The sequence below is a fragment of the Pseudoliparis swirei genome, chromosome 10, assembly GCF_029220125.1.
Source record: "Pseudoliparis swirei isolate HS2019 ecotype Mariana Trench chromosome 10, NWPU_hadal_v1, whole genome shotgun sequence".
NCBI classification, from domain to species: domain Eukaryota; kingdom Metazoa; phylum Chordata; class Actinopteri; order Perciformes; family Liparidae; genus Pseudoliparis; species Pseudoliparis swirei.
In genome coordinates, this window is record NC_079397.1 from 6,147,236 (window position 1) to 6,174,002 (window position 26,767).

Consider the following 26,767-nt stretch of genomic DNA (forward strand, 5'->3'; position numbering starts at 1 on the left):
ATACCAGAAAAGAAACCAGCAATTGAGTTTTATTTCATCATCAACATATGAAAGTGTCTCGACACGCACACACTACTCCCATGATGAATACGTGCTTTAAAAAGCAACATATGCAGGTCAATGAAGTATTTGTTCACTCACTTGCTCAGGTGAAGGACTATATATTCTAATGAGCCTGCATGAGAGACATGGAGGCGAGCAAAATATGAATGACTTGTTGAGTCATGTCTCCTGATGCAGGCAGCCATCAAACTACTGACTTGGCCGTGTTTTTTGGGTTGGGTGTCCCTCCAGATTCCCAAATGTATGTGCACAAGCACATGCTCCACAATGTGTCCCCTTTGATGCACAACATGGGAAACTGAAAGAATGTCAAATGTAGTCATCACTGCAGTTTTCCACATGAAAATAAATATGAATCAATCGTGTGGCCACAAATACGTCATCTTCTTTTCTTTCACACAAAGACAGCTGGAGCGTCGTTTTCTTTCTTCTTTTTGCTGCCGCTGCTGCAAATTCGGTTGTTTTGAGGCACAACAATAACTCACCAGACTGTCATGGGCCCAATCTGCAAAGCCTAAACTACTTGGTGATACGGCAGGTGTGTTTGGATGTGAACGTCCCGCCTGGCTGGGTGACACGAAAGTCAGATATTATAGAGCTGTCGTGCATTCCTTTCCTCCAGAAGCACCCCGTCTACGATCAGTGACGTCTCTAAATAACTCCCAGGAGAACACGCCGAACACGACGCGATGGCGGGCCGACGTCTGTTTGCACTCGATTGCGTGGCCTCTCGGGGAAGATAAGTCCAGCCCCGAGGACAGACGGAGCCGGTCACACCGGGCCGCTCATCCGGCCCTGGACAGCCTCACATTTGAATGCCGGAAAAGAGCCGAGGAGAAAGAGAGGAGAGGGCACAGAGGCCACACACAGCTACACCTCATGTCTACTTATGAGCTTAAAGCCTGAGCGCAAACCAATCATTATGGCCATAAGCAGGGGTTGAGGTTGGATATACTGACGAGCTGCTGGAGGAGCTTTTTTTATGAGAACAAAAAAGAATGAAAGGGGGAAATAAACCATAAGCATCCACAGGCCAAGTACCAGAAGACGGATGAAATATAGAGAATTGGACCAGAGAAAAATGCAAATGGTAAAAAAAAAAAAGACGTTGAGCATCCTGTGAAGAAAATCCAATGCATCACTCTGAACTGAGGACTTTCATTGGCTATGAATCTTTTAGGAGGCCGTCGACGCCACGGGCGAAGCTGAATGCCACAGGGCGAGGCCGCTCGGCTTCTGAATCTGTCCGTTCAACTTTCACTTCAGCAAACAATTCCAAGCAGCATCAATCATGCAGCGGCTTGCGATCAAGTGAGGGGAGAAAGCAGAAAAAACAGGACCAACGTGTGAAGGTCAGATATCAGAGTCAACACAAATTAAAGCGTCGCGTTCCTGCTCTTCGCCTTGACCTTCCGTCCCGATCGTGACGGGCATCGTGGATGAATTCATTGACAGCGGCACTACTCTTGGAAAAAGAAGAAACAAATCAGTCCGTCTGCCACCCCGTGCGCACGTCTAACCCGCACAGTTTGTTTTATAATCAGTCGCCAACGACATGAAGGGCATTCCGGAGCAATGACCGCGGTGACCTGATTACTGGTGAACGCCCACAAAACGGGCAAAGTCATCACGAAAACATCCGCAGCAACAGGAGAGCTTGGCAATAGGCCGGCCCTTCTGCAGGCTGCAGGTTCCTTTGTTGGGAAGACGGGTTTAGAGATCAAGGCTGCGTGCGATTGGCAGCTCAGGTCTACGTATTCATTCCGGCTGAATTCCTGGGTGGCTCTCACCTCTGTTGTCCTTTCGAAGAGGAACTTGCTGTGATTAAATCCTCTCCATGTATCTAATATTCAGTCCGCCTGAAGAGGAAAATCAAATCAACCCGCTGGCGCTAAAAATATTTTCACTTGGGTCGGAGGTGCCAGATAAATCTTCATCCTCCTTAAATCCTCTTAGTTTTCATTCAAGCGCCAAGAGCACTACTGCAGTTTAGTAGTGACATTTTTTTCTTGCAATTCAGTTTGTGAAAATGTTAATTTTTTGTCCCCCGCAGGATGTAAGAAGTAAGAAGTGAAGCAAAAACACTGGCGAGACTCAAAACCCTCATCCTAACCAGCCATTATTACTCCATCCTAGTCCTAAACGTTCCTTTATCCTAACCAGCCATTATTACTCCATCCTAGTCCTAAACGTTCCCTCATCCTAACCAGCCATTATTACTCCATCCTAGTCCTAAACGTTCCCTCATCCTAACCAGCCATTATTACTCCATCCTAGTCCTAAACATTCCTTCATCCTGACCCACAGGAGGAAAGACACGTTGTATTTATCCTTCCTCAGGAAAAGGTTTGGTTACACAAATATGAATAGCAGCTCGTCATATTACACATACATACACAATATACCTCAACATGCGTTACACGTAAAGTGATAATTGACCCATAATTGGTCAGATTTGGACTGAAACACATCTCAAGGCTTCGCTTTCTGTCATCGGAAAACTTGAAAACGACCGACCTGGTGGAGGTTCAATATTTCAAACAGGAACTCCACATATGTACTGAAAATTAAAGTACTTTATCATCTTTCCATTGAAATATTGGAATTTATTCATATATCGTCTAAACTGATCACAAAAACACACCAACTCAGAAATGTAACTATTTATTTTATTTTTTAATCTGTATTTGTGTGCATGCATAAAAACAGTGTACAGATGGAAATATTTATCTCATTTTATCTCTGTAATTTCACTTTTTGCGTGAACAATCTTAATTGGGTTAGAAAACACTCAGTACTTTAAATTTGTTCACTTATTTAATAGATACAGGAGGATTCCAAAAATAGACTTTACCATTTCAAACACTAGCAAGAAAACATGCTACATCTTCACACGCAAACATGTATCAGTGTGTTATCGCGATATGAAATTACCTATATATTGTGATGGGAGATTATGGACATGTCGCCCGGCTCTATTTAAAAAAACCTCCTCATGATTATAAAACGGGCAACTACGCTCTCATTTGTCTCTCGTGTCATTTGCAAGAAAAAACGATTCATTCATCTTTTCTTTTTTTTCTCTTTAAGTTACAACATCTGGCTTTTGAAAGATCCTCGTTATAAATCTTGAATTCCTCTCCGGCTCGCAGATCACGGCGTTCAGAAGAGTGAAAACAGGCCAACGAGTCCAAGAATTTCAAATAGAACGGAGTGGGGAAAGGGGAGACTCGGGTCTCCAAGTAATTCTACTTTAATGAACACAAACAGACGAGCTCGAAAATGCCTCATCATGCAGAGTGGCCTGATTAGGGCCCACTTACCAAATCCCCACAGACGGACACACACACACACACAGGAATGTCCGACAAATCGCTTCCACATCACAGACGCACAAAATCCCAACAGACCCTCACCTGCAACTCACTTGCTTAACAAACCCCCGCTGTTTGTGTGTCTGCGCGCTGTCAAACTAGCAAGACTGCCGGCAGCAACAACCACACACACACGCACACACACACACACTTATTTCGAAAACTGGAAGTGTAAAAGCGTTTATCGCTCGTCTCGCCACGCCTCCCATGAACTACCGGGATTAAAATCCCAGTACATTGCTATAAACTGCATGTCAGTGACCGCTACACCCCCCCAGGATCTCTAATGTTCTCAGCGTGAAAGCTGGTCATGAGGTGGGAACATTTGAGAGGGGGAATAAACTAATAACTAAATAATAAAGTAGACCAAAAGGCGTACTATCTTTTGAGTTTGAACTTTCAGAGCAAAACAACAAGCCGACTGCGGGGCTTTTCCCTTTTGACATAGTTTTGGGTTGGATTGGGTTAATTATTCACACACTGGGTTCAACCGGTTCATTCATCGCAGCCCCCCCCCCCCCCCCCACAACATATGAATGATGTAAATTCCAGAGGATCAATCATTCCTGCTCAATGGGGTTTACTTTTGGGCATCGTTTCTTCAGAAATAATCTACTTTCTGTTCCGCGAAGCACCTGAGCAGCCATGACTCCAGAGCAGTGACCTGGATTCTTTCCTCTTTTTTTTTTTTTTTTTAAATGGACTTTTAAACTTTGCGCAAATACTGTTGCGATAACAAGCCAAGCAGCATTCAGAGGAGCCTTTCATCTGCTCCTGAAATCAAGTTCACCAAAGTTGATATCAAAACTTCGTATAAACCTTTTACAACAATGTCATGCTGAACCCTAAGAACAGAGGAAGTGTGAACTATTTGGGAGGTCTAACAAACAACTGGATGTAAATCATCGTGTGCCTCATTTACTGGAATCTATCTCTATAATATATAATATATATATATTTCATATTTCCTTCTCACAGCCTCCTTCCGCTCTAATCCAGTGATCTGATGCCATCTGACAGCCTAATGGACCCCTCACCTCGTCAGGGGTCACTTTAATGGGAGATGAAGTTTACGGGAACATTCTGACAAACCGAACAAGACCCCGTGCCGCGGGCCCACTGGGAGGGCGCTGCGCGACGAGCTGCCGAGAGACCCCCGAGGTACCTCTCTGGGAAAAGGGCCCGGGCTGGGAACGACTTCATCGCGGGAAACAGAGAACACTTCCTCCTTCTTTGCCCTCTTTGGAATTCCCTTAAAATTTCACAGAGCAGCTCAGACGGGACTTTTGCTTCCATTCCCCCCCTCCCCCCCCCCTTTGAAACGTGGCCCTCATAAACAATCCAGAGTTCACTCCAGGAAGTAGACCAAACTCAATTGTTCTTCTTGGCTTTGGGGAAACTGAAACAGTTTGAGAAACATGTGCTCTAATTTTTTTTTTTAAAGAGTTTGGCTTCTCTGCTGTTCGACTAAAGTGAAACAAAGGGAAACACAACACCGTGCCTAAATAGCTGCTTGCTTACCTAAGTCCATGATAAAACCCCCGTGGTATTCACTGTGATGATGTGACCTTGTTTGGAGAGGCTTTTAACAGCAAGTCAAACGAGCTCCACCACATGCAAATTAACATTCCTGCCTTCTTTTGCACCGCTGTGAATGGAGAGACTTGTTTTTCATTCAATAAACAAACAACCGGGAGGATGTTTAGGAGGGCAGCGAGTCTCGGGATTCATTAGTCGGGACGTGTCAGAGATCATGTAATAATGTTAAGGGGTGTTGAGAATGCACCTTTAGTTTCCACACAACGCCTTCAGGAAGCCGTCGGAGCAGAAAAGAGGAATCTGCTTGAACATATGGACAAAGGAGCAAATATGTTGCCGATCTATTGTATATTCAGACTTCAAAAACGCATGAGCAGCAGTCAGTCAGCCGACGACACCGGAATAGAGATCGCACCGGGCCGAGGGAGGCAACAGAAACACACACATCAGTGCTCATTTTATTAAACCAGTGTCAAAACACACAGAACCGGACGTCTCCCTCTCTGCCTCCCGCCTTCAAACGCACAACGTCACCCTCCGCTGAGCTTCACCACGGAATAAAATGGAGCATCAGCACATTTGTGCACAAACAAGACGCATCTGCCGATTTATGTCGGCGCAGCCAAGAGAGCAGATGAAAGGGTTGACGCCAAAATGCACACATCCTCATTGGATATGTCACTGTCACACACACACACAATGTAACTTTTATTTGGCATATGAATCAGTCATTTTAAAAGGATGACTTTACAATTTATTTATTTTTGTAATGTAGGCTTTAAATGTCACTTGAATCGAGTTAAAAGGAAGAACACACTTGGCAAACCAACTCCTCTTTCCCCCTTGTTATCACTCCCTGAAGCAGCGATGAGGCTGTTGAAGTCAGAATTGTTCACGCGTTCTGACGGTAACACATCGCATATCGACTTGTTTCTAATGGCTGCGCCACTATCATAAAATGTACTCCTTCGCATTCTATTCACATCATTTTAAAAACCGTTCCCGAGTTATGGGGCTTCTTTAGAAACGTCGGGATCGCAGCTAGAAGCTAAAATTAAAAAAAGATCGGTGTGTTTGAGCAGACTTTGGCAGGCGGGTCAGCGGTGTTTGAGAGGTCGACGTACGTTTGTGTGACATTAAACTTATTAACAAAGGATCCGGTTGGACAAGGACCCCTCTCGTCTGCCACGTCCGCCTATCACAAGAGTGCTCGCGGGAAACACGAGTTCACGCTCCCCATTGTGTGTCCGACCGCGGCCTCGCAACTCAATGAGCTCGTAACAAAAAAAAGAAAGCGCACAATGAGCCACCGGACAGCATGCGGCGGGAAAACATGCTGACATCACAACCCAAAACATTATCATACGAGTGTTGCGGCTAAGCTTGACCGACCCCACACCCACCTCTCTCTCTCTCTGTGTGTGTGTGTGTCTGTCTGTCTGTCTGTCTGTCTGTCTGTGTCTGTGTCTGTTGCGAAAGCAAGTCGTGAGTAAGGTCAAAGGTCAGCGTCAACAACAATGCCCTCTGGTTCGAGGCAGGCGGGCCGGGCGAGAGAAAGGAGACACCTTCATGAGAGCGGGGGGCTCTTTATGGGGCCTCAACGGGCAGAAGAGTGGGGCCCCCGATACTCTGACGCTCAACAGCTGTTCTGCTGCACCGAGCGAGCGGGGAGACCGTCCCAGGCATCTCTTTTCACACCTGTCCGCTCACGCTCACAAAGAGGGCCTGTGTGAGGGGAGGCCTCATTTGCATAGTTTGGTCCTCTTGATACGCAACACCAGCAGAAAGGGGAACGTCACATAAAAAGGAATGAATATCTCCGGTTCCGCCAGTTGTAGCAGATTTTTTTTCTTCATTTCAAAAAAAATGTTTGTCTCTGATTTCCAAAGCTTGCAGAAAAGCTGCGCTGCCAAACAATACACGTTATATTAATTTCATTAAATACATTCTTAGCCAACCGACATTCTTCGGTGACTAGTTTGTTGATTAGTTGAGCGACGGAGCTGGAAAATGTAGTTTCTCCACAAATGTTCTTTGGAAATACGCCAATCAGCATCAACAAAGCATGAAGAACGATTAACCGACTACAGAGATTAGTCAACTGAAAGCAAAGCGTCCGACGAGTCGACCGCTGCACTAAAAGCGGGCAGCACTACGGCGACCAACATTACTATTAAAACATTAGTTAAGTAAATTATCAGGCAGAAAGCAACATATCTACTTGTAACCACGTGGATATGTTTGCACTGCAACTCACAATTATTCTTATTGTTGATGAATCTGTAGATTATTGTGTCAATTCATTGTTTTGATTAATAAAATGTCAGAAAAAAGGGAAAAATGGCCATCATAACTTGTCAAATTGCTTGGTTGACGAAAAGTCCCCAAAAAAATGACAATGTTCTTACTCTTTCTGTTCCTCATATTCCTAAATTAATTAACTTAAGTTCATTAATGATTAGACATCTGTATACCCATCCATCAGAGTATTCCAATGTGAGTCTCCCATCAGAACTCGGACTGTCACATGACACTCCAAGAGGCCAATCACAGCCGGGATACTAGTGGACATGTCAAAGTGCTCGCTGTATCTCGCCGATAAGGAGCCGACTCCGGGACACTTGTGCAAATAGCCTGAGACCACAGGCCTCCGGGTTGGGACTTCCAGTTCTTTCTCTCCGCCTCACTCGCACAAATCAGCAAACCACTTCATCAGATAATCCCCTAACCCCCGAATAACAGTCTGCTCGCCCACTTTACTCCATAATCAGCTGCCCACGGGCTCGACCCAACATATCTGGCACAGCCCAGAGTGCTGAAGCCCAGCATTAAGGCCTGGCCAGGGACCAGCTCTCAAGCGGCTCCGCTGAGCACCTCAGAACAGGATGTGGAGCGCCAACTGCAACGAGAACTGGTCAAACTCCAAGTCGTAGGAGAAGGCGATACGGGAGGCAGGGTGGTTATGGAGCAACGCCGCCATCACCTTCATGAGAAAACATATTCAGACGAGGTTTTAAAGTGAGTGAACATAATCACAGAACAGCCCCGTGAGCGCGTGTTGGCGGCCAAGGCTTCATATCAGAGCTCCTGCATGTGTCCCAAATACAGGAATTAAGCATGAACGCCTCTCTCTCTCTCCCTCCCTCTCTCTCCCCCTCCCCCTCCCTCAGTTTCGTCTCCCTCCCTCAGTTTCGTCTCCCCCTCCCCAACGTCTGAGAGACGCTTACAATTTCTCTCGCCACAGAGGGTCAATTAAAAGCGACACGTACATGGGAGGAACTCTGAGAGTTTTGGAAAGCTTTTCTTCGATTTTATTTATTGATGGACGTCAGACACGCAGAATCCGATGTAAAAATAACATGTTCAGTGACATTATTCCAACCCGAGGCATTCAAAATTAGTATGGCAGGACAAACTAACCCTGGTATTGATATTCATATGAAAATATATAACCCCCGACCTAATCCAGAGAAGGATATACTCTGTATGGAGTCAACTTTATATTTAACAAAATGCAGGTTTACTGTTTGGCTTCTTGCCATTTTAATAACTTTGATTTATATGAACTGGCTGTGATGTTGACAAGTAAATGGACCGTAATTATCTTTTGTTGGCCTGATCAATAAAGAAAAAGTGGTCCGACTTGATCAGCCGACACAAACACAACATGCATCGGCATCTTCGTACACGTCACCGGATAAAATGACAGAGCTGGTAAATTAAAGATGAATGAATGAATAAAGACACATTCATCATTGGTGACACTGTTAGCTTTACTTCATCTCATGTTTTTCATCGCTCAGAGTTCTTAGATTCCCCAGAGGCTCTGGAAAAGTGTGTTTGTGACAATAGACTAAACAACCTAAGTATTACTCCAAAAGTGATTCATGGAAGATTAAAATAGTTTGTTTTGTCCAACTGCATAAATTCTTAACTTAACATCTAAGGGGTTGTATTAAACATATGTGCAGGGTAAGTTTAGGTTGTGTTTATAGTTTCAAATATTGATATTGCTCCAGTAAAACTCATCACCAGCCATCTCGTGGCATCGCTTGACCCCCTGACCCCAACACCTCATCCCCCGGCAGGCTGGTGGAGACTCGACTCCCGAGGAGAAAAGGTGCTTTCCCTGCAGGTAGAATAAACATTACATATTTAAAAAGCAGGCCTGACTCACCTCACTGGATGGTATGCTGACGACACCTGTAGATCTCCTCTTCTCCCTCAGCTTCCTCTTCTCGATCTGCCCTTTGCCCTTCTTCGTGCTGGGCCCGGTGCTGTTCTTCTCCTTGACCTTCCCGGGCGACGGGCTCCCCTTGTCGCTGTCGTTGCACGCCATGGGGCCGGAGTCCGGGGAGTCACACGGAGCCGGCTCCGGCTGAGAGGCGGCCTTCTTCGGGCTGCTCCCCGGCGGGGTGACGGCTGTGGGCGAAGCAGGGCGGGCAGGAGGGTGGTGGTGGGGGGGCGTCTCCTCCTCGGGTCTCTTTAAAGCCGTGCCGGAGGAAGAGCGAGCCACCGCGTAGGAGGAAGAGGAGTTGGAGGAGGCGGCGGAGGGAGGGGGGAGGCAGTTCCCGGCGGAGGCGCTCCGGTCCGGGCTGCCGTTGTTGGTGAGCTCGGCGTGGCGGTTACCGGGGTGGTTGTTCGGGTTGCTGGCAACCAAAGGCGCGCCGGTCGCCGCGGCTATGTCCCCCAACATTTTGATGCGCACTTTCTCCCGTTTCGCCTTCCACTCCTCCAAGAAGTCCGTCGCGGCGTTTGGTTTAAATCCGCCGGTTGCCATTATGCCCTCTTCGTGTTTGATAGGTTGAGAAAATAAAGTTGAAGTTGATGTGAAGTTTCGGCTTAGTTAATGGCCCCGCATTCCTCACGTGAGTACCGAGCGCTGCTGACAAGTAGGAAAGGAAATAAAAGTCACGAAACACTTTAAACCCTGCGCGTGTGTGTGTTTTTTTTAATGGTGCTTCGTTAAAACCACGAGACGTTTATAGCTAAATGACACGTCGTGACACTTCGCGTATCTAAACGTCAACAGCAGCATCTTCATAAAGTTCGCCGCGAGCTTAAAACGCGAAAAAGTTGCAACTCCAGTGCTCTTCTCTCGACTTAAAAGTTCCACAAGTGTTGAAAAGTTGCTCCGAAGTGTCGCGCCGCGTGGGAACTCACCTGCGTGGAGCCGTGTCTGGCGCTGAGCTGCTCTCCTCTGTCCGACCAGGTGTGCCCGCGGTCCTCTCTGATGAATGGCGCTGGTCTCGCGCGTTTTGGAACCGCTGCGCTCGGCGCTCTGCCCTCTGGCGCACCGGGGGAGTCCGACGACGCCCGAACGCTTCCGACTAAAGCCGAAGCGACTGGAAACTCAGCCCGACATTTATTTTTATTTTTTATTAAATATTCCCACAAGAGCTTGTGTTTGACTTTTTAAAGGCGTTGATGGTATTTTTTAGCATTCATGTGTTATTTCCAAAAATGCACTTATTAGTACAGACAGGATCAGAGCAGCGGGTGCACATTAGAGAATTAATACAAAATAAAAGATACAAATAAAACACAATCTAAATACTAATACTGAAATGCTAAATATACAGAGAAAACCAAATATATACACAAGGCAGTGATCAAAGTGAATTCCCAGCAGGTTAAAATATATATATATATATATACATACTTTATTCATGAAAACATATAAATGAAAGTGTATACAGTGTATATAAAGTGAAAGCATTGCAAGGTGTATTGATGTTGTTCAATTGAAGGAGGATCTGTCCCGAGGTGATTTATTATAAAGTATACAGCAGTTATGAATGTTCTCCTGTATATTTGACAGTAGCACGTTTAAAGAGCAACGAGCCATCGTCTCCCACTCAGATCCCACAGAGCGACTCCCTGAGGCTCCGGCCGACTCGTCCAACCAGCTCTGATCCGAGGAGAACCTCCTTGTTCATCTCCCGCGGATGTTCACACTTCACTCCGGCTAAAGGGAAGGTTGATAATAAAGATTGACAGGTGTTTTATTTGCTCTCATCATTTTTACAGCAGGGTCACCAAATGACTTGACATACGAGAAGATAAAGAAATAAAACACGTACACACAAAACTAATGAATACTTTAAGATGAGTTTCCAGTGATACTTCGATCTTAAAACACAGCTTATTATATTTGTGTATGAACACATTGACATGCATATAGGAGGAGGGAGGTAGAGATGGTTTTAGCAAGTTTCATCTTTGATATTATCATTATGTCTATTTATTTGTTTTATTTTAGGTTATATTTATGCTATTTCCTCATTCTAATGTCTTTTATTTGTTCAGTGCATGTTGGTTTCTAAAGAAGAAGTATGCAACACATTACTACTCTAAGTCCAAGTCAGTGTAGCATTACTTGGAAAATGTACTTAAAGTATCAACATTAAAAGAGAGATTCAGAGAAATGTGCCCCTTAATTGCAGTCCAATTATACGTTATATTATTTGGATTATTATTCCCGAGGCAGCAATTCGTAAGCAGGGTTTAACCGTTGTAGTTTATACGCTCATCATACATTTTGTATGTACATATTTAACTGTATCAAACAGCAAGTATAGCATGAAATGCAAAAATACTCAAGTAAAGTACCTCAAATTTAAACTGTACCAAAATTTTAAAAAACAGGCTACTTTTTAAATGTGTTTTTTGTGTGCAGCACTTTGTAATTATATTTTGAAACATGCTACATATAACACAAAGAGACAGAAGAGGCACAGGTCCACGTCGGTGAGTGGGAGACGAGGCTTTCGGCCGTTATCTCTGCCAGTGCCAACACCGTTGTGCAGATAATGAGGACAAACTCGGGTGAAGGAAGGAGGGAGGGATTGAGGGAGGGAGGGAGGCGCCTTCTCCCTCCTCAAAACAAACCCTGATCTGTGGACTCAGGTCACAGTGATGCATGGTTAGCACATTTCCGTCTGCTCTCGAGGAGGAAAAACGAGAACGAGGGTTTGTCGTTGACTCGTTTTCCTCTCCATCACAGACTCTAACTGCATCCTGTCCAAGACTCCACGTTAGTGTTTTATTCAAGGAGGAGGAGCCTCTCTCATGGTCACACACAGTCGTCGTCGTCCCCCCCCCCCCCACACACACACACACATTTAGCCACAAAAAACAAAAAGCTCACATTCAATTTGCAACCACGTACTTCTTTAACAAACTATAACAATTATAAATCAATTATAAATCAATTCCTCGTGAATAAAATCAACATTTTATTAGATGCTTTATCCACAGTCATTTTTTATTAACTGAAACTCCTTCTCCAAATGGCCTCGACTTCCATTCACATATTTAAAAAAAAATTGGATTTTTAATCACATTTAGCGTTTTCTTCTCAAATGGGAATTCTACATTTCAGACATAATACATCAAATTATGCATCCTAAAATGTTTGGAGTTACAGTTTTAACACAATCTTCCACAGACCTTTAATATTCCCTTAGCCATTAGGAGGCCTGAAGATGTCCTCTTGGCCCTTGAGCCAACCAAATGTCACAAAAAGGCATTCAATCAAACCAATTGACATGCCACAGTATTTTTTCTTTAAGCCACAAATCTGTCTAAAAGTGTTGTTCTTATTTAATTTTTCCGCCCGCGCCGGTTGAGGGAGCTCGTCCAGACACAAAGCAGACTCCCCGACAACGTGCTGAGGCAGTGGAAAAGTAGAGAGGCCAGACCCTCCAGCAATCAGCGCAGATCCCAGAGATGATCCTGCGGAGCCTCATCGGCAGGATCGGCGGCCTTCATCCCGGACATGAAGAGAAAGTCTTCATCACCGTCATGTAAATCACACAGTCTGCACCCAGGGATCCCAAATGGAGCCGATTAATGAGTGGGAATGGTTTGAGTCTCTGTAATCAGAGAAGTCTATTAAAACAATGTAGAGTCCACCAGAGCGAGTCTGCAAAGTGTGCACCATCTACTGGTGTGATGGTGGAGAGGCTCAATATCGTCAGTTATGATTCATATTGTGGTATTAATCATGTCGTCGATAGAGACATGAGGGTGAGTGTAAATTTAAATGTATTTAAGACAGAATCGGCTTTTTGCGCTGACGTGTACAATTATAGTTACAAGCACTCACAAATACAATCATTATAAAGCATTTTATTATAAAAAAGTATTATTTAATTAAATGTAATTTATAAATCACATTAAAACCGTGATAATACATTGTGTAGGTGTCAAAGGCTTATATGAAAAGATTATGACATTAAAAGAGGTTAGTTCACCCAAATAGTTCTTTTAAATTATTTTACACCCCTTTACTCTTTATAATCCAAAAACATAACTTTAAAACACAACTATTTTCCGTCAAAGAAACAAATCAGTGACTTTTGATAATACTATCGTTTTATGAAGATATTTTGCTGCGTTGTATTGAGTAATCTCTGAAGTTCTTATTTTCTCATTTTATTTAACATTTATCAAACGAGAAAAGCCTCCTGGGTTAGAGTCCTGGCCGAGAGAGGAAGCAATAACAAGACAGTTGCGACAAAATATCCCACAAAAAAGGATAAAATCTGATTTTATAATATAATAACCGGTCTGATACCATGTAAAGAAGAAGATGTCATCCTCGAAATAAAAATCAAAGCCCAATCAAAAACAATACGATACAGAGACATTACCTTCTAGATCCATTTTTACAAATTAAATGATTGTAGATGAGCATATAATAGTAAAAACACACGTGAATAATCAGACGGGGGAACTTTCCAATGTACAAGTTTATTTTTAATGAACTCTTCAGTGGTTGGTAGTCACAGCACAGCTTGCATGTATTAAGCCACACACCTATTTTACAAGATGACGGGAAATAAAATAAAGAAAAAACAAACTAAAAGGTCTAAACCAGAGTAGATAGTCATCAGTCCATCTACAGTGACTTTTTCTGTAACTTCTTTTACTTAAAATATCCTTAAAAAGGCCACTGAAATGCATAACATGTTTTCAGATGCATGGAATATTTGACGTTGGTGATATGCTTCAACCTGACATAAAGACTCCTCACATGGCATCGACAGTGCATGTAGACATTCGTAAAAAGGACTGGGTTAGCGATACCTAAAGATATTATTTTTCTTTTTTTGTGACAACACCATGGCTCTAATAATACTACAGCGTTTACAAAATAAAAAAAATAAAAAGGAAACAAATTTAACAGCACTCTTCCAAGTTACTGAACACAACGAAAGTGAAATGTAGTGAAGTCATTATTTTCTTTATCTCACAAGTATGTGAACACTTATTTTAAACTGGGAAAAAAAAAAAAAAAAAAAAAAGTAGCGCTGAACACCTGACAGTCCCGTATCGGAGCGAGAGGCTCCAACTGCACTGTATCCAATGTCTTTAGACTATAACAGAAAAATAATTAAAAACACACCTTTTTGTCCTCTGGAATTTGTATACTTTTAATAGTAACAGACGGGAGCCATAAACGCATGCCATGTGCTGGTCTCAAACAAATACATACAGGTATATACAGCATCACTCAGTACCTGCTAAAACAAAGTGAGAAATACAGAGTATAAACGGAATACACTACAAACTTAAAAAAAAAAAAAAAAAAGAGAGAAAGAGGAAGGTGAGCGATGAAAGCGGTGGAAGAGTGACAAATCCTACATGTGATGACTCTTTAAAGCATTTTTTTTTTTTTTTGAAAACAAAAAAAAAGAAAAGAAATGCATATTGCACATACAGTGAAAGCTTAAATTCCACCAGGTCCGCCTCGTTTCGCTAAAGCGAGATTTCAAAACAAACAAAAAAGTTCCCTCTTGGAGGAAGACACAGAGGGTGTGTGTACATGTGTGTATATGTGCGTGTGAGGGGGGGATGAATGGATAAATGAGGGGGCCACAAGGATTTGATATCAGGGTAGAAGTGGCACTTTGAGGGGGTTAAGCGGGGGGAGGGGGGGGGCTGCACAGCACACAACACTAACACGGGGAGAAGAAACACACACACACACACACAAGAAAGAAAAGAAAAAAGAGAGATCGTGGCACGAATAAAATCAGGCGTTGGATAATATCTGTTCTCCGGCGATCGCCGAGACAGGGGAGGAGAGAGCGCTGCGAGTGTTTCTCTTTCCGTTTTCTCGTTATGTACAACTAAGGCTTATTGGTTAAATAGTTTGCAGGCGTCCCCGCCCACAATGCGCTCACATGCTCACCACACAACGCGTTCTCCTTTTGCTCTGTAAACTCAGCGGTTCAATGGGGACAGCAGCCACACAGTCGAGTGGGGAATAGTGGAGGCGGTGGCGCAGGGGTGGGTGGATGGTGGAGGTGGAGCAAAAGGGAGATAAAGAGCTGAGAGGATATAAAAGAAGAAGAAGAAAAGTCTCGTCTCTGATGTCTGTTGCAATTAATAACTAAATGTGCAATTCCATTAGTCACTGCCATGGGGGACTAGGGGGGGGGGTGTTCTACTTGGAAAGCTTGCTAATGACTCGGATGAGCGCTCCGTTCTCGTCCTTTAGTCTCTGGTTGTCTGCTTTCAAGTCTGGGAGCATCTGAAAGGGAACAGAAAGGAAACGAGGAAAGGGAGGAGGAGACAGAATGAGAGAGAGAGAGAGAGAGAGAGAGAGAGGGCTTAGACAAGTCTCCACAGATGCATGGAGTCGTTACACCAGTCAGGCCAGTATCACAAACTGTTAATTGCAGCCTTGCAATCTTGGGAGTCACACAGCACCTCTCATGTTTTGTTTTTCTTCTTAAAAAAATGTAAAACAACTTTCCAAAAAAAAAAACACACACTTCCTTGTTCCAGGTCAAAAAAAGAGAGCACATGAGTAGAAGCGGGAACGCCACAGGCCGACGATCTGGAGGAAGCCATGCACACTCTGAACGGAAAGAGGAGTCCCTGTTGGATCCTCGTTCGGGGACCCGGAGCTCTTCGATTCCTTTGTACAAATTAGGAACTGATGCCGTCAGAAATACCGTGACACGTCACTTTAAGTTACAGGCGGCTTCCATTGCAGACCCTCAACGCGCTACTGTGCGGATGTTGTTACAGCGACATTTAATCAGACACGACTCTACAGCCGAAACCGACATGTTTACACTTTGGTGCGAAATACATATTTAGTCTGCGGCCGATATCGGCCACAAAACATCAGATTTGGTCAACTTAAATTTAAGCTGTCGTTATACGAAACTGAATTAACTGTAAAATATTAAATAGAATGGCCCCTGATAAAACCTCACGTTTGGGCAGCGGTGTGTCTTTAATTCTCGGGGAATACGGATATTAATTTTGAAGTATTCTGGTGTTTACTCTTCTTCAAGGATAAACGTATAGATGCTGTGAGAAGTAGAAACTCATGTTCATCGCTCAACAAGAGATTTCAGTGCCCTTAGAAACAAAAACATGTATAAAATACAAATGACGATCAGCTGCGAGCTCAAATGTGTCGCGGGTTCTTTCATCCTCGATGCTGATCAGACTGTCGGTCCATGCGGCTGACTTCTATGTCATTCGTCGAATGTCAAATGTGGGGAATAAGGAAAGAAGTCTGAAGATTTGGGGCCAAACGGGAAGCCGGTTCATGCAAAGAAGCCAGAACAAGCCAAACTGAACCACTGAGCTCCTCCGGCTCTACAAAGAGGACACTTTCCTTTACAGCCAACTTTGATTCAACTCCGGCTCTGAAGTCGTACTCACCGTTTTGTTTCATCTACCATGAGGGTCGAGGATGTTTTTTGAAAACAAATTTGATGTACTGAAATGTGTTTTGTTTTTTTAAATCACCTGCCAGATGTGTTCTGTAGAAGGAGTGTGTCCTGTTGTAAGAACTAAACAAAAGAAACGCCGTCCCCAAAAGCTCTGGGGAGGCAGGGGGGGGCGGAACGGTTACAGAACCGGAGATGGTTGAGCGGCTGGACACCTGCCTGTCTATGCAGCGCACGGATGGAGCATGAGAAGAATGGTGTTTGAGGAGGGGAGTGGGGGTGAGAAGGTGAGGAAGAAAGAGGAAGAGGAGGAGATGGTGGTGGCGGACAGACGGACGTGGCTTAGAGGTCGACGGTGGGCAGCTGGCTGCAGGCGGACTGCGAGAGCTTCGCCAACACTCGGGACAGGGCCCGGTTCTCAGCCTGCAGCCGCTCCTTCACCTGCCGCAGGGCCTGAACCTGCTTTACCTGGGGGAGGTTCTGCAGGGAGGGGAGGGGGCGGAGGGAGGGGAGGACAACAACAACAACAACCACAACACAAAAAACAAAAAGAGAGAGAGAGGAGGAAGAGAGGAGAGGGAGAATGGTAGAAGAGGAAAAGGAGGAACGTGTTTGAACCAAAAAAAATCAAGAGAGAGAGAGAGAAATGGTTTTAATGAAAGACAGGACAATATAAATTAATAGAGAAGGGGGACCGAGGAAGAGGAGGAGGAGAAGGGGGAAACAGAAGAGGAAGATTGTTAGAAAATGGGGACAGATTTTGGAAACCGACGGAACCATTAAGAGCTTGGAAGGGAAAAGTGACCCTGGTCAGATCAGCCGGCCGCCGGGAAACAAACGCGATTAATCTGTGCTCCGAAAATGAAAAGAACTCCGTCTTCAAGAGAAGGAGCGTTTAGTTCGCCGGCTCGGTAGAAGAGCTTAAATGTCACGTCCAAATAAATGACAACAGCTGACCTGAGATCTGCCCCGGGCAGAAGAGGAGAAGCACATTTAGGAGGTGAACCGGGAGTCCGTCATGGGGGCGGGGGGGAGGGGCCGTATTGGGCAGAATGTAATCCGGTTTAAGGCCGGGCATCACGCATGGAGGAGTTCCAGGTTCTATTATATTCTGGATTATATTAAAAGGTCTATACATGGAAATATTGGCAACATTAGATAGATCCTCTATTGTGTCTTTGTGGTCATAAAAGCCGTGCTCATCTTAGAGAGGTGTATGTGTAACTTTCTGATGATGACGACGCTGCAGATTATTTTTCACGTTGATATTTGTATTAGGTATCCCAAAAAGTTGTTTAACCCGACAGCAGCGCGTGAGACGAGCTTTACGAGCTGCGTGTCTCTGGGGATTAGTTTGTTTTATATTCCGTCCAATACGTTATCTTGGGTTCAAAACTCAACCGAACATCGTACTTGATGACTGGCAGCTGTGTTTTCATCAGCCATATCATGTCCGGCATTAATAGCCCCTTAATAAACAGACCACATGTACACAGAATCCTTTCTGTAGTTCATCCTCCCTCCCGGCAGGATGAAGGCACTCCCCTGCTCGTGTTTCTTAAGATTCTAGAAATCATCTCAACGATCATTAATCCATATAAGTGACGGATAAACCATGACAATAAGACCCAAGACATGAGTGGCATCTGTTGGCACCGTGGTGGAACTCACGCGCTGTGACCTGGACTCCTTTAATGGGAACTCTTCTGAACCTGCGCGTGACGAGAGAATACAGTGTGTGACTGTGTGCGGTGGTACCTTAAGCTCCTCCTCCATCTCAGAAATCTTCCTTTCGAGAGCTCTTCTTTCCTGCGGGGGGGGGGAGAGGGCGACAGGAGAGCGGATTAACTCGGGACTCGGCACACTTCATAATGAGACACTATTAGCAAAAAGCACACTGCATCGAATACGGTGGGGCAGACGGTGAGGGTGGAGCGGTAGCACACACACACACGTCTTGTGAGGCGTCTGCAAGCAACGGCCAGTAACAGACTTGGATATTCAGTGGAAACATCGTTTAGATTTTAAGATGGGGAGCTGTAGATACTTAGAGGTTCGTTAAAGGGAAGTTAAATAAATGACTCATGGACATTTTTGTATTGTACAAAGTTGTGATGACAAATGGAGGATGGTCTTAAAGTTACTGCAAGGATCTTTTAACTGGTTGCAACAGTCTCAGCTCGATACCGATGCCTCTGTAGGATCGACGTATGCCAACGAGACGATCAGACGAAGTTTCTATATCGGCGTTTCTAACGCCCCGACATCGTCCGATGACCCGGACGGCACGCAATCCCACGAGAGACTCGGTGCGCTGCGACACTCCCGCTTCCGTCCACGGGGAGCGAGCGCCTCAACACAAAGAGTAGAGCTCCTTGGAGTAGCTTTAAATGTGGCCTAAAAATAAAAGGGATGGCTTTTACAGATTTAAGAGGTTGTGGTTTCATGGCTACGAAAGAACATGAACACACACACACACACATGCAGAGGTTCCTTCAAAAGCAGTTCAACAGTCTACAATTGCTCTACTTCCTGCATACATTGAGATAAACACACACACACACACACACATAACAAAATAAGCAGTCAAGAGGTGACCACACGCTGCCTCTGAGGTTTTAGAAACAGGTGAGAGAGAAGTTGGCGGTGTTCTGGGTGGCGAGGAGGGAGGAGGTCCCTCTGACCCCCGACTACATGTGTGACACGGCAGCCAGCAGCAGAGAGTAGACTGACACGGAGAGTCAGCTGAGGATCATACCAACACCCAGGTGATATAGGGGCCTGCTCGTTACCTTCAGACATAATAAACCCAGTGGTCGTGTCACCGGCATGTTTGGAGCAGGGCGGATTGATCAAAAACAACAACGGGAGGACTTCGGAGTTCTAGATTTACTTTGAGATAAACTTGAGACAGAAGTTACACGTATGTTCCGTTGTTTGTTCCTAGTGTTGCGAAACAAAAGGACACGAGTGAGAGAGCGCAATGAACTGCCGTTACCCTTTTCTCCATCTCAAGCTGTGATCGGTCGGCATAGCGTTCCTGCCTCTGCAAAGGGAGGGAGAGAGGTGGGGGGGGGGGGGGTAAAGAGTTATCGGGATGTCCCAATCGTCTTATTAACACCGATCAGCCGAAGCAGCGAGAGCTCCCAGTACCTGCGTGGCCTTCTCGAGCTGTAGCTTCAAGTCTGCCAGCTCCAGGTCCGTGTCGCGTAACTGGGCCTTCAACTTCTCGTTCTCGGCTAAGATCTGTTCGTAGAGCTGCAGCGAGGAGACAACTCGGGCAGTCAGAGGGGGGAGCAAGCAAACCACCTTCAGAATGATACAACTATTCAAATATGGCAAAGAAAATAGCTTCAAACCTAAAAAAAAGTGTATAAACATATATATTGATATGAACACTCACACACAGTATAAGCATTATAATATAGCACAAAGAGGCCACTGCATGACATATTGTGATGTAGATTATTATTATGGTATCATGTTGGCTTATGTCAGGGAGAGCTTATAGTGATTGATGTGCTCTCGTCATTCGTCGGCACGGGGCTTTACCGTCTCACCGGCTCACAAACCTTCTTGTAGTCCGTGGTGTCGTCTCGGTCCAGGCGGCTCGAGTACGTCCTCCGACTCTCCCCGTAGCCGCGGGTGAAGAGGATGTCGTTGCGATCTAAAGATGAAGTGCTATCGTTCCTTCGACAGCAACAACAGGCGATCGTTACAAATACAGATATATCACACACAAACACGAGGGACAATGATAAGAGAGAGCAAAATACAATGACGTGGGTGTAACATACCTGGACAATCTGTCGCTCTGTAAGAAAGCAAAAATGAGAGCGGATGTTAATGTTGATAAAGATAAAAAGTGACTTAATGAAACTAGAGATGCAGCGATTGAAGCCGGTTGTGCGCACACACACACTTTTAAGAAGACATAAAAGCTCCAAGAATAAAGAAATAAGCAGAGTGTGTTTTGAGGTCTGTTTAACCGTTTACTTCTGATTCATGATGATAAAGTGAAATACATGACGATGTTTATTCAGTAGTGCTTTTATTTTGGAATTCGTTTGAGTGACAGTGTGAGAAAGTCTTGTTATTTGGCGTTTTTCATTTTTAATAAAAGAAAGGTTTGAAAAAGATTCCGTCTCCGCTGTCAATAAACGTTCTTAGAAAGGAAGAAAATTGGAAATGTACGCGGCAGGTCACATTTAAAAATAATCTACCAATAAAATTACAATCTGTTGATCTTTTCACAGAAACTGAAAGCAGACCCGTCTTCATCTGGTGGATGAACAGGAGGACTGCTTATACCTTTGTAATAAGCATATACATAGAAAAGCAGAAGGATGAAAGAGGGCATTTTAAAACTAAAAACCTCCACTTTCAGACTATTTAGACTCTCTGGATGAATCAGCACCTGGCCAGCAAAGTGCCTCGAGGAGGCCTACCGTGAGAAAAGGGTCCCGGCATCAGATGGAGAGGGGCGGTCTCGATTTCGTGACATTTTTACCAGTAATTCACACGTATTCTCCGCATTACTTAAACTCTGTATTTGTACATGTTGATTGCCATGTTGCCGGGCAGGAATGCCGTCCAATCTCTATGGGGAGATAATTCCTTTCTTCTGTCCTACTGACAGACTGGAAGCTGTGTGTATATCCCAGCTGACTGTACTCAAGTAAACTACAGCCTCCTGCTCTCTGAGTGGGAGTGTCTCCTGCAGCAACAACACAGACCGGATGTTCCTCCAGCCAGCGATATTTCCACAACACTGCGGCTTTCTGCTCTTCCGTGCGACCGGATAAACACATTTAAATTGGTTGCAAAAGCTCATGGGTAGTTTTTATCGTTTATTTTCTGGGACTGCAAGGCTGCTTAGTCCATGTCTTATCAAGTTAATTTTTGCCTATTCTTATTTGCTGACTTCATATGAAGAAGTAAAGAGCACAAACTGAGGGTTGAGACGCGTTCCGTTGCTCCTGAATCTCATTTCAAAATGGAAAACATCTCATTCGTGTGTGTGTGTGGTTTGACCCCAGTGACCCAGACTTCCTTGCCTTTGTCCGTCTGCATGTTTTTAAAAAACCCACTGATCTATGGCTGAGGCCACACGTTTGCACGGTCACCACGGCGACCAGACAATCTCCAGAAGATGGAAGCGGCGGGGGGGAACAATACCAAATTCAAAGGCTGCAGACGGTGCAACGGAAAGATTCGTGGGAGGCGAGGAAATCAGAGCTGCACAGGGAAGAGGAGCGAATATCAAAGATGGTCAAAAGCGGATGATTTATAGAGATTTACAAAAGGTGCATTTTTACTGTTTTTATATGCAAACTCCATTAAATGCACAAGACTCCCGATCGTCTACTTTTACTGAAGAGTTGGCGACGGATTGAATAATGTAGTTCATGCTGAGTAGAGGAGCGAATATCAAAGATGGCTGAACTTCACGCGACACGAGGGAGGACCAGAATTGACAATAAATGAGGAAGGGCGAGAATCAAACAGAGGTCGGGGCCACGCAGGAAAAGAAATAGGACTTCTGGCTGCATGGCTCAATTTGAGCTACTTTCTACCCATTGTATGGGCGTGTGTGTGTGTATGTGTGTGTGCATGTGTGTGTGCATAGTTACCTGTGGCTCTCCCTTGATGCTACTCTCCTCCGAGCCGGACAGCTGGTCGGGGTCATTTTCGTCACCCTGGACGGAGGCAGATAAAAAAGCACGACCATCCAAATGATCAGAGGGGAGCAGAAATATGTTATGAATTGTTGCTCCGCTTCATCAAGAGCGCTTTACATACTTATGAAGGCCAAAAAAAGTTTGTCCTTGAAATCGTACCTCATGGGTCCAGAAGGAGACGCCAGTGGAGCGCCTCTTCTCGCGGGGCCGCCTGCGATCCCGTATGGAGCGGGGCTGGGACTTGTCCTCGCCCTCCTTCTCCTCCTCCTTTTTGTCCATTTCTGTCAAATTCCAGAAGAGCGACGGCACGTTAACGAGACCAAACGCACAGCGGTTATGTTGCTGCCACGACACCAAAATGACAGCAGATGAAAAAAATATATTTCAAAAATTAAATAAATAAAGAGAAGAACGGATGCAAAATGATGAACGCCTGTGTAAACAGCATGAACTACATTATTCAATCCGTCGCCAACTCTTCAGTAAAAGAACACGATCGGGAGTCTTGTGCATTTAATGGAGTTTGCATATAAAAACAGTAAAAATGCACCTTTTGTAAATCTCTATAAATCATCCGCTTTTGACCTCTGGTCAGTATTTCACGAGAGCACTATTTGACGCTCACTATTTTGACATCAACAGGATCACTATGAGGACATGTGCACACTAAGAATAATTCAAAAGTGAGAAGCAGAAAAGTCCAGGTGAAACAAGACTTCAAAAGACACGATGTGGACAACAACTCCACTTGGCTCCCGTTCAGAGAAGAAGAGGCGGCTATTATGTCGGTTGGAGAACAAAGAGGTCAGTGTTTCCTTCCGCTGAAAAGACTCAAACGACCTTCTATTTTCCCAGAGATGCTTCGTGGATGTATTTGTTCAGAGAGGAGTGACATCATTTTAAATGCAACCCAATTCCCCCTCGGTGTGGATGCCCTTAATCAGCGTGTGGGACTGAGCCCATGAGAACGTGGACCTCGCGGTTTTCTCTCCATCTCTGAAATGCGTCACTGATACCGATGTGTGTTTAATTGGGTTTATTCCCTCTCGTTTTGTGCACTGTTATATTGTGCTTTCGCTATGTGAAGGGAGGTGCACATCTGCATTTGAAGAACAGCCAATAGGAGCGCCCTCTTCTCTCTGAAAGTCTCAGACGGTTCAGAGGTCTAGTTCTCTCAAGAGCCCTGGAATTAAAATATGCTGAGAGATTATTATGGAGGAATTAAAACGTCCCTCCCCAGCGGTGAGATAACCAAAGTGGGCTTTTAAACCATGTTAGCACACCACGACTGTTCAAAAGGTTGGGGTCACTTAGAAATGTCCATATTTTTCTACGAAAATAACATTAGATTAATCAGAAATACACTCTATCCATTGTTAATGTGGTAAATGACTATTCTAGGTGGAAACATCTGGTTTCTAATGAAATATCTACAAAGGTGTATAGAGGCCTATCTCCAGTGTTCTAATGGTACATTGTGTCATCGCCTTAGAAGACTAACGGAGGGTTAGAAAACCCTTGAGAACCCTTTATGCTAGCACAGCTGAAAACAGTTATGCTGCTGAGAAGCTATAGAACTGGCTTTCCTTTGAGCGACAAGTTTGAAGAACAAAATTAATATTTCAAATAAAAATCATTATTGATTTGACTTTATTTTTGAAATTAATTTGATAAATAAAAGTGTGAGTTTTCATGGAAAACACAAAATGGTTTGGGTGACCCCAAACTTTTGGACGATAGTGTACATTTAACAAATAATCAAATAGTTCTTGATTAGAAACAGGTAACAGGGGAATAAAGTTCTACACACTATTGCAACAACAACAACAACAACATCTGTGTAGTGACTCTGAATGGGGTTAACACACCCCGTCATGGGGAACTCGATTGGCCATGTCGCTGCTGTAGAGATGCATTTGGGCGGGAAAGGCACCAACCTTTTTCCGTGTCTCTGGAGGAGCGGCTGTAGGAGGAGGTGATGCCCGTCAGACTGTTGGGCCGGTTGAGGGAGCTGGAGGACAACGCGGTGCTAGTGTACGGGGTGGAGGCTGTGGAAATGGCGGAGGTAGAGGAGGAAGACGAAGGCCGGTAGCTCTGGAGAGAGAGAGAGAGAGAGAGAGAGAGAGAGAGAGTCGGGGCTATTCAGATGTTCACGGTGTCGATGCAGTAATTGGTCGTTCCAAAAGCTCGGAGCAGAAACGTACCTCTTCGAAGCTGCGGTACTTCGATCGGTAATCGTCTTCCTTCACCTCCATCTCCTTCTTCTCCTCCTGCTGCTTCTCCTTGTCCTGCTTCTCTTTCTCCTCCTTCTCCTCCTCTCGGGTCTTTGGGGTACGACTCTTGTCGAATGTTTTCTCGGCCTCTTGCAGGTCAGTCAGAGTCACGCCCTGCGAGAAGAGAGCAACGCGCCACCTTTAGCGTTTGAATCATCTAGAAATAATCCCCGAGGAGAAAGTCGGATCTTTACAATGGGAAACATTTTAGTGTCGTCAACGTAGCTCGTAAAAGGAGCAGCTCTTTGTTCAGGACCGTGACGTTAAGCGCCAACTGTGTAAACAAGCAGGAGAAGAACGTCTACGTCGAACAGTCTGTGGCTTTACAACCATAATGCAGACCAGGGACACGGAGGAGTCACTGGCATGTGGAACGCGGTCCTTTTACTGGTTTTAGGCGTAATGGAGGAACACATTTCCACATCAGAGGTGATAATATCGGTAATAACTCACCTGGGTGGACCTCCTTGACTGTCGAGCTTGTCTGGAACGAGCTTTCCTTTGGGACTCTGACTCCTCGTCTCGCACTGGCGTCAGGTATGACCTGAAACACACACACACACACGGTTAATTATTTAAAAGACACTAATCTCTAGAATCAGATGACTGCCGGGTTGGGTCAACTGAATGAACCCAATGCATTAGTTTCTGGTTATTATATAAATAGGTCTGGCAGTAATTGTTCTGCTACCAGACGACACTGGAAACAACCTGTAGTTTAACCACGCAGAACAAAAATAAGTTGCCTTGATCGGTTAGTGTCGTTGCGTCACTTTGGCGTTTTAAAATGTTGAGTTTCGGATTCTTCAAAGTCACACAACGACCCAAAATAACCCAACATAGGGCGGCAGCGGGCGACCAGCCTTCCTTTGTTCCGCAGGTAATGACTTTATTTTTGTCAATGGAGTCTCGTCTTTGAAGAGAGCAGAGATCACGGTTCAGTTCCCCGTCTATCTGCTCTGTAAATATCGATGTGTTGGTTTTCAAGTGGCTGGTTTTTTTTAGGCGTACGTTTTGTGTAAATAAAGAAATTCTGGAGGAAGCGGTTCAGCATCGGGTCCAACAGGCAGCACTTTCTCCGCGTGCCTCTGAAGCGTCAGTGCAGCCTCGGCCTCGAGAAACAAAGTGCAGCTTCTGCACACTTTCCTTAAAAGGAAGCGTCGCTGGAGCGCTCCGGGCTGTGAACCCCCGCCCCCCCCCCGACAGGTGGCTTGTTTCAGCACTGCAGCAGGAAGACGTGCACTTGACCCCACTCGGGCAAACACAAGCTTTCTGTGACACTCTCTGTCTTACATGAGGACAGACTGTCTCCTCCCCTCCCTAATGTGTGTGTGTGTACAGAGTTGAACATCACACACATCTCACGCACACACACACCCTGTTCTCAAACAGAGGAAATGCATCCGGATTACCGTTTGACCGACGGGAGCTTTCTACGGTTCATGCCAATATTTCTGGAAGCCGCTTACAGTAAATGTTTTGTTCAAATCTCCAAGCTACCCAATTGTTTAAAAAAAAGTCATACTAAAAGGAATATAGTCAATAAGTAAAGTTTCAAATAATAACATTTTAAAGGGCACACGTCAAGAGAAAAAACATAATGCCATGGGACGCTGAACGTCGAAATGGCAACTTCACAAAAACTACAAATTATACCCAAACAAACAAAATCCCCATCCAGCATCAGGAAATAAAAACAATGCAACACTAATCCAGATAACATTTACCTGAAGGGAATAAAACAACACAGCGGCACCGTCGGGTATTTAAACGTATGAACACACTACGGCAAAACAATTCACTCCTCTTGCTTCCACGACTCCTCCCGTATTCTCGTTTTCACAGTACTTTTCTAAATGTTGTCGATTGATATCGTTTCAGTGTCGAGATAAAGTCATAAAGTCATAAAGTCATAATCAAGGTATTGACAGCAGGCGGCGCGCTCGCGTTACCTGCGTCTTTCAGAACCAGTGACAATGCCAGTGGTGGTAGTGGTAGATATGGCGCTGGTGGTAGTGGTAGACGTGCTGGTCGTAGTCGAGCCAGTGTTCATAGTGGGGATGACTGCAGCAGACTCCTTCTCCTTCTCCTTTTCCCTCTCTGCACTCTCCTCTGACCAGTACCTGTTTACACAC

The 26,767-nt window shown here is 44.8% G+C and overlaps 2 protein-coding genes across 11 annotated transcripts in view; both read right to left on the reverse strand.

Annotated features, from left to right (window-relative positions):
* The window catches only part of pawr (PRKC, apoptosis, WT1, regulator), a 50,026-nt gene extending 39,737 nt beyond the window's left edge, over positions 1-10,289 (reverse strand). Inside the window, exons 1-2 of one of the 2 annotated variants that reach the window (XM_056425309.1) lie at positions 10,140-10,289; positions 9,154-9,858 (exon numbers count right to left, since the gene is read on the reverse strand). In XM_056425309.1, coding sequence (XP_056281284.1) covers positions 9,154-9,756 — 603 coding nt within the window. In that variant the 5' untranslated portion in view covers positions 9,757-9,858; positions 10,140-10,289. Of the gene's footprint in view, positions 1-9,153; positions 9,862-10,139 lie in introns of both variants that reach the window. The other variant, XM_056425308.1, reaches the window with a different exon arrangement.
* Positions 10,290-13,714: 3,425 nt separating this feature from the next.
* Positions 13,715-26,767, reverse strand: part of ppp1r12a (protein phosphatase 1, regulatory subunit 12A) — a 47,541-nt gene continuing 34,488 nt past the window's right edge. For 3 of the 9 annotated variants that reach the window (XM_056425283.1, XM_056425275.1, XM_056425280.1), the window contains 12 exons: positions 26,585-26,755; positions 25,086-25,176; positions 24,564-24,746; positions 24,297-24,453; positions 22,519-22,640; positions 22,312-22,377; positions 20,476-20,492; positions 20,239-20,368; positions 19,832-19,936; positions 19,677-19,724; positions 18,437-18,487; positions 16,899-17,158 (listed from right to left, as the gene is read on the reverse strand). In XM_056425283.1, the coding sequence (XP_056281258.1) occupies positions 17,021-17,158; positions 18,437-18,487; positions 19,677-19,724; positions 19,832-19,936; positions 20,239-20,368; positions 20,476-20,492; positions 22,312-22,377; positions 22,519-22,640; positions 24,297-24,453; positions 24,564-24,746; positions 25,086-25,176; positions 26,585-26,755 (1,279 nt within the window). In that variant the 3' untranslated portion in view covers positions 16,899-17,020. The other 6 variants (XM_056425281.1, XM_056425282.1, XM_056425278.1 and 3 more) reach the window with 6 other exon arrangements.